General features: G+C 42.8%; 1 protein-coding gene across 1 annotated transcript; it reads right to left on the bottom strand.

Moving 5' to 3' along the window:
- Positions 1-700: 700 nt before the first annotated feature.
- Positions 701-4,836, bottom strand: LOC125451142 (claudin-23-like). The gene has a single exon (XM_048527916.2). It carries the CDS (start codon positions 4,685-4,687, stop codon positions 3,989-3,991), a length of 699 nt encoding a protein of 232 aa, XP_048383873.1. The 5' UTR covers positions 4,688-4,836; the 3' UTR covers positions 701-3,988.
- Between the last annotated feature and the right edge of the window lie 2,883 nt (positions 4,837-7,719).

A 7,719-nucleotide genomic window follows, 5' to 3' on the forward strand; every position in this document is an offset into this window, starting at 1 on the left:
AATGCACCTGACAGGCATTTTAAAGCTAGATTTTGATTATGCATTGACATTGAGTGAGTGATTTACAGATTTTGCTTTTTTAAAAAAGGAAACAATCTTGTTCAAACAGGAGTCCCTGTGTTCCACTATTCTTGACCTCATCTGTAGCTTTTTTTAATGAATGCAACAGTTTTTCTTATTGACTCTCTTCTTGCTCATCTATTCAGTATCTGGCATCAAAGTGGGAATAAACAATAACTGTCTGTAGCACAGCTTCAACAAAAGTGGGCCTATTCTTTCCAACTCTCTAGAAACATTGCATCTTTCTATAGTAGTCTATTTGGTCTTTGCTCCTTACTTCATTTCCATAACATGACTCAATTACAATTCTCTTAGCTGAGTTTCAAATCTTACTGTTTTGTAACACTATGAACCAAGGTAGGATGATTTTTTTTTTCCTCCTTACCACACTTCTGTTTTTGTCAAAGAAGGTTGTTTCCAATAGCTGACAGTACCTCCCTTGAACTAAAAGCTGCACATTGTGTGTAGCTCAAACAGGATGGGGTGTTTATAGGCTTAACTATGACCTCTTTTATTACACTTGCTACATTGTACAGTGTGTGGTGTTAAATATCACATTCTAAAATGAATAATGGAATTTATTTATGATAAATAATTATACAGACACAAACATACAGCAAAATGATGTGAATTCTTCTAAATCAGATTACATTATAAACATTAGAAGTGGATAATATTATAATCCACTGCTGTCTGTACAATTTTAGCAACTAGTGATTACACTCATCATTTCTAAATTGACATTATAGAACAATGGGAAAGAACAGTGAATTCATCATATTCACAACAGAGCTGAAAAGATACCTATTCTAAATATCTCTCTATCCCTCATTTATCTAATTTCTCTTTCACTTTAAATGAAAGACTGAATGGCTTATTGTTATGTATATCTAAGGGACAGTGAAGTGTGAGATACAAAAGAATAAAAAGAGAAAGCAGTTAAATAGAATTCATCTTCATCAGCCACGGTCCTAAACAGGGTTTCGGGACTTAAGCAAAGTCCCTGCTCCAGGCCTACCACGGCAAGGAGTCCCCAGTCAGCCTCTGGAGACATCAGCTCCAGTAATGGCAATGTTTTCAGCTTTCTCACTTGATGATTATTATTATTATTATTATTATTATTATCATCAGAAACCTATTATTTTACAAAATAACCTGTGGAAGAATATATTAAAGGGACAACTTGTGCTCTCAACAAGAATCTGGGATTTACAGGATCGTGATTTAATAGTCTGCAAACGTTTGACTTCCAATCGCTACAAGAAGCACAAGGACACAAGATGATTCCTCAGCTACACTGTCACAGATTCTCACGGTTCCCCTCCCCTTCGTCCTCACGGTTCCCCTCCCCTTCGTCCTCACGTGAACTTCAGAGATTGTAACAGTCTATACTACACTCAGTGCATTTAAAGTTAAATTTTGTTTCCAATGTCATCCAATGGTTTATTCCATAATACTTTGTGCCCTTCACAAGGGTTGTTTTTGCTTGCTGTTCAAATAGCTTACAATTTCCCTTTAATATCCTTAGAAAAGACATATTCACTCATTGAACTTTGCTTGTTGACTGAAAACAACATTTAACCATGAATTCACTTACCCAAGCATATCTCAAATTCCATTACTCTTACCTTGTCTAACATATTGCATTACCATTAGCCACAGAGCAGTTTTATAATTATACTCAATGACTGTTAATTAACTTTGTCAACTCCAGATTTCCATTAGGTTCTCATGTAAATTCATTACTTTTGTTCATTAAAAAAAATCACGTTGCATTTTTCAGGATTTGAGCATTTTCAAGCATTTGCCAGCTTCCTAAAGTCCATTGCATATCAGCGATGGATGGCATATAAATGCTTTGTCCTTGATAATGTAAATCTCATTGCTTTCATTGAATTATTTATCATTAATGGATTTTTAAACAATTTTAGTCTGCAGGTATCACTAGCAAAGGCTGGTATCATCCATTTCTAGTATCTCTCTAGAAGGGCATGAGTAGTCAATAACCTCAGTAATCCTTTATTTGTGATGAAGACATTCCTGGAGCATTGGTGTATATGCTCCTCAGTTTTTTTTTGTTTGTCCCAGCAACAATAAAAGGGCAATTTTGTCCAAATTGGGATGTTGTGTAACATGTTCCCATGTAATTGTTGCCCTTATTCTCCTGGGTGTTGGAAGTACCAGGTTAAGGAGATACTGCTGAAGAAACATTGATGATGGAGGTGGAGGAGGAGAGAGCGCACGCGCACACACAAAAGTCAGAACTGAATCACTTCCAGCTATGTTAGTAAAACCTCTAAAAACTGAAAATATAATTACAAATTTTCAACACGCCTGATGAATTTTATTGAGTTATTTGGAGAAGTAACGGAAGGTGTAATTGAGGTTAATGCAGAAGGTGAAATGTAATAGGTTTTTTTGAAAAGACTAATAATGTACAGTAAACTCATCAATACAATCAGAACATGCAAAGTCAGGAAATGAGATACATATGGATAACTAGCTGACTATGAACCAGAAAATAGAGTCAGGCTTCAGGGCAGATTCAGAATAGCTAAAGATGTGAACTCATGTTCTATAAGTTTTGCCACATGAATTACTGATGTGGACTAGGAAATTAGAAGTAAAATATTAAAATTTTATGATGCCAGTTAATCATGGGATATAATCAATAATGAGGAGAACTGTAACAGATTTTGGTGCAACATTGATTGACCTGAAGATTTGGTGTGTAATTGGCAAATTGTTTTCAAGACAGAACATGACAGACTTTACACTGGTTGCAAATTATATAAGAGATACAGAGACCTCAAGAGGCACAGAAAAGATATGGAAGATACCAGTCTGTAGGAACTTATACTTATCAGTAAGCACTTAACAAGCCAGTTCTGTCTTCAGCAAAGACTGAGAGATGATCTGATAGAAAGTCTTTAAGAATATGACAGTTCCATAAAGTGTAGGAACAATGATTTTTACTTGTGTATAAATTGAAAGCTGGGGCAGGAGCTGCTGACTAATACCATAACTCCAGCAATAGGTTCAAGAGGACCATTTCATTTTTTCTTAAACAAAGTGGTTAGAATGTGAAAGTTCTTTTTCCAAGTTTGGGATTTAGTACCAATGTTTCTTTTTCAGGGAAAGTTCAGACAAATAATAATTAGAAAGGAATTATATTCTGATGGAGATGGAGGAACTTCTTTATCTGAAAGGTGGAACAGTTGGTCTAAAGGATCTGTTTTGTGTCAATTTTAATTCCTAATTTAATTCCCTGCTATAGGAAGGATGTTGTGAAACTTGAAAGCGTTCAAAAAAGATTTACATGGATGTTGACAGGGTTGGACGGTTTGAGATACAGGGAGAGGCTGACTAGGTTAGGGCTATTTTCCCTGGAGCTAGGTTAGGGCTATTTTCCCTGGAGCATCAAAGACTGAGGGCTGACCTTATAGAAGTTTATAAAATCATGAGGGGTGTGGATAGGATGAATGACCAGTTCTTATACCCAGGGCAGGGGAGTCCAAAATGAGAAGCAGAGATAACAAGGTGTGGAGCTGGATGAACATAGCAAGCCAAGCAGCATCTTAGAAGCACAAAAGTTGATGTTTCGGGCCTAGACCCTCTCCCCAAAACAAGAAGCCACAGGTTTAAGGTGAGAGGGAAAATATTTAAAAGGGAGCTAAGGGACAACCTTTTCATGCAGAGGGTGGTGTGTGTCTGTGGAACGAGCTGCCAGAGGAAGTGGTGGAGGCTGGTACAATTACAACATTTAAAAGTCATATGGGTATATGAATAAGAATGGTTTAAGGGGATATGGGCCAAATGCTGGCACGTGGGAATATATTACATGACCGAGTTGAGCCGTAAGTTCTGTTTCCTTGCTGTACATCTCTATGACTCTTTGTTAAACCATAAAGGATTGAACCTGGTCCATCTACAAGTCGGCATCCCAAGGAGCTGGAGTGGATCGGCTGGACACTGGTAAGTCTATCACTGTGACTGGGTTGGTAATGCCAGTGGGGTATCTGCTGGCGGGGTATGCTGGGCTCTTCGGGTAGTAAGTTTTGTTCGCCGGGCTCTTCATTTCCGCCAACATGCCGAAACTAAACAGCAGACTGATGCCTCCAATGACGATCACGCTACCGCCAACGAAGCCGAGGACTACGGCGTAGCCAACATTGAGGTCAGTGCCGCCCACCGTGTTGGGGATCTGCCGGAGACGGTTTGTGTACCAGGAGACCGGAATCAGGGTCAAGATCCCTCCGATCAAAAGGATGATCCCTCCGACCCCTGCCACCTTGTAGCTGGGGATATCGGCCCAGCAGCGGACCCCGAAAGTGGAGACCAGGATCCCAGCTGCAGACACCACCAACGAGGCGATCATAAGACCTCGGGCGATGGCCAGCACCTGGTCGTTGAAGTAGGCATCGTCGGCGAGCCCGCAGGTCAGCTCCCGCACGGACTGCTTGTCCTGACAGATCTCCCAAAGCCCCTGGTGGTGTACCTCGTCCCGAGCCCCGTTGGGAATCCCGGAAACGTCCCTCCAGGCGGGGGCAACCAGGCAGGTAACAATCAGCACATAGCCAGAAGGGGCTAACACAAGCCCCAAGATCATCACCGCTGGGGTCCGCATCTTGTGGCAGTCACTGTAGGACTAGTCAGCAGGAGCTGCTCACTCGTGGCTCAGCAAACGGGACGCATTTTAACTCTCAGGTTACACAGAAACCAGAAAGACTGGTTTCAAACTTTTCAACCAGACTGAATAGTGAGCTCATTCCACCCTTTCACACGCGCCCACGAAGCTCCGGGCGATTGAAATGACACCATGCCAATTAAAGCAACGCGTGTTTAAAAATTTACAAACAAGTTTGGAAATTACTTTTGGGGGTGGGTTAATGAAAAATCAGCAGGGTCTGGCAGCATCTCTGGAGAGAAATCAGAGTTCATGTCTGGGGTCCAGTGACCCTTCCTTAGAACAGCTGAGCTTTTTCTAACAAGTTCTGGGTTTGTTTTTTGTTTCTGATTTACAATATCCACAATTCTTTCGGTTGTTACAATGTGTTTCTGAAAAAAATGTTAACAGAAATGGCTGAGTTCTGAGGAAGGGTCACTGGACCCGAAACTCTCTGATTTTCTCTCCACAGCAGCTGCCAGACCTGCTGAGCTTTTTTCCCAGCAATTTCCTAGTCTTGTTTGTGAACAGCAAAAATGCTGCGTAGGTGGACAAGGTGTAGTAGAGCTGGATGAACACAGCAGGCCAAGAAGTATCATACTTTGTTATCTCGGATTCTCCAGCATCTGCAGTTCCTACTATCTCTGGGCAGGAGGATTGTTGATTCATTCTGTTTTTCCTTTCTCCACAGAGGAGTTTCTCCCCTCCCCATTTCTGAAGAAGGTTCTTGGGAACCCTGCAGCCCAATGGTATCAATGTGGACTTCAGCTTCAAAATCTCCCCTTCCCCCACCGCATCCCAAAACCAGCCCAGTTCGTCCCCTCCCCCCCACTGCACCACACAACCAGCCCAGCTCTTCCCCTCCACCCACTGCATCCCAAAACCAGTCCAACCTGTCTCTGCCTCCCTAACCTGTTCTTCCTCTCACCCATTCCTTCCTCCCACTCCAAGCCGCACCTCCATTTCCTACCTACTAACCTCATCCCACCTCCTTGACCTGTCCGTCTTCCCTGGACTGACCTATCCCCTCCCTACCTCCCCACCTCTACTCTCCTCTCCACCTATCTTCTTTTCTCTCCATCTTTGGTCCGCCTCCCCCCTCTCCCTATTTATTCCAGAACCCTCACCCCATTCCCCCTCTCTGATGAAGAGTCTAGGCCCGAAACGTCAGCTTTTGTGCTCCTGAGATGCTGCTTGGCCTGCTGTGTTCATCCAGCCTCACATTTTATTATCTAGGCCCGAAACGTCAGCTTTCCTGCTGCTCTGATGCTGCTTGGCCTGCTGTGTTCATCCAGCTCTGCACCTTGCTATCTCAGATTCTCCAGCATCTGCAGTTCCTAGTATTTCTTTTTCCACAACACTGTTTTGTTTAAGATCTTCTGCATCTGCGGTTCTTTGTTTTTTTAAAAGAATGTTTAAAAATATGCGAGTAATGAGAGGCGGGGAAAACTTGTTTGTTTGCTTTCCTTGAGAGGGCGGAGCGCAGATCGAACCCAAATTGTGTTGCGGACAAAAAAAACGAATGCAGTGCAAGGTCCCGGTTAAACAGGTTCCTGCTCGAGTTTCGACCAACTCTGGCCCTTATGTCATCAACCTCATTCCTACATTATAGGTATATGCAGAGGAATGAGAAATATTGCATCAACTAGTTCGACCAATGCGTGTTTTTTTTCTTTAGCTGAGAAGATTTCAGAACGCAGAATATAAATCGCTTGTTGGGTTTTAGGCGGTAAATGTTAGAAAATAGCTGCCCGGTCGCACCTGAGATAGAAAGAGCATTAACCTTGCTGTAGTCTGAACTTGTAGCAGTATTTAAATCGACAGGCAAATAGAGTAGGGTCTGACCTTGGACGGAAGCAAATTGTTTTAGTTAATAAAATGTGAGGCTGGATGAACACAGCAGGCCCAGCAGCATCTCAGGAGCAGTAATTGTTTTAATTATTGTTTAAAAACTATTCGACCTGTAACTGCTTCCAGTTCTGCTAAAAGGTCACCTGTTTGACTTTTTACGTTTCAGACGTGTTGCCTATTTGCAGCGGCTGTTTAAAAATATTTATTCCCGATTTATTCCTACTTTTCTGCAGAATTTTGGAGTAATTGGTAAAAGGGATAATAGCCCAATTTAAAATAAAAGGAACCAAAGCAGAAATTGCTGGAGGAACGAGGCAGCAAAACTCCGCAGCGCAGAAAGATATCGGCATCTGGGGAGGGTGAGCAGACTTTGGTTTCAAGTCCACTGACTCTTCTTCAAAGATAAGCTGTGGGGTTATTGGTCCCTTGAGTCTATTCAGTTTATTCAGTTGTCTGGTTTGTATCTTAACTCCTTTAACTGCTTTGGCTCCATATCCCTTAATGACCTCACCTGACAAATATCTGTCCATGATAACAAAGTAACAAAGGAGCATCTCAGGAGCACAAAAGCTGACGTTTCAGGCCTAGACCCTTCATCAGGGAGGGGGATGGGGGGAGGGTTCTGAAATAAATAGGGGGAGAGGGGGAGGCGGACCGAAGATGGATAGAGGAGAAGATAGGTTTAGAGGAGAGGTAGGTAGTGATGGAGGAAGGAGATAGGTCAGTCCAGGGAGGATGGACAGGTCAAGGGGGCAGGATGCGGTTGGTGGAAATGGAGGTGCGGCTTGAGGTGGGAGAAGGGGATAGGTGAGTGGAAGAACAGGTTAGGGAGGCTGGGATGACCTGGGCTGGTTTTGGGATGCAGTGGGGGGAGGGGAAATTTTGAAGCTTGTGAAGTCCACATTGATACCATTGGGTGCAGGGTTCCCAAGTGGAATATGAGTTGCTGTTCCTGCAACCTTCGGGTGGCACCATTGTGGCACTACAGGAGGCCCAGGATGGACATGTCATTTAAGGAATGGGAAGGGGGAGTTGAAATGGTTCACGACTGGGAGGTGCAGTTGTTTATTGCGAACCGAGCGTAGGTGTTCTGCAAAACGGTCCCCAAGCCTCTGCTTGGTTTCCCCAATATAGAGGAAGCC

The sequence above is a fragment of the Stegostoma tigrinum genome, chromosome 3 (assembly GCF_030684315.1).
Source record: "Stegostoma tigrinum isolate sSteTig4 chromosome 3, sSteTig4.hap1, whole genome shotgun sequence".
In the NCBI taxonomy this organism is placed as follows: Eukaryota; Metazoa; Chordata; class Chondrichthyes; order Orectolobiformes; family Stegostomatidae; genus Stegostoma; species Stegostoma tigrinum.

Excerpts from the sequence above, each read along its gene's own strand:
- LOC125451142 (XM_048527916.2), bottom strand. The coding sequence starts at position 4,687 with ATGCGGACCCCAGCGGTGATGATCTTGGGGCTTGTGTTAGCCCCTTCT.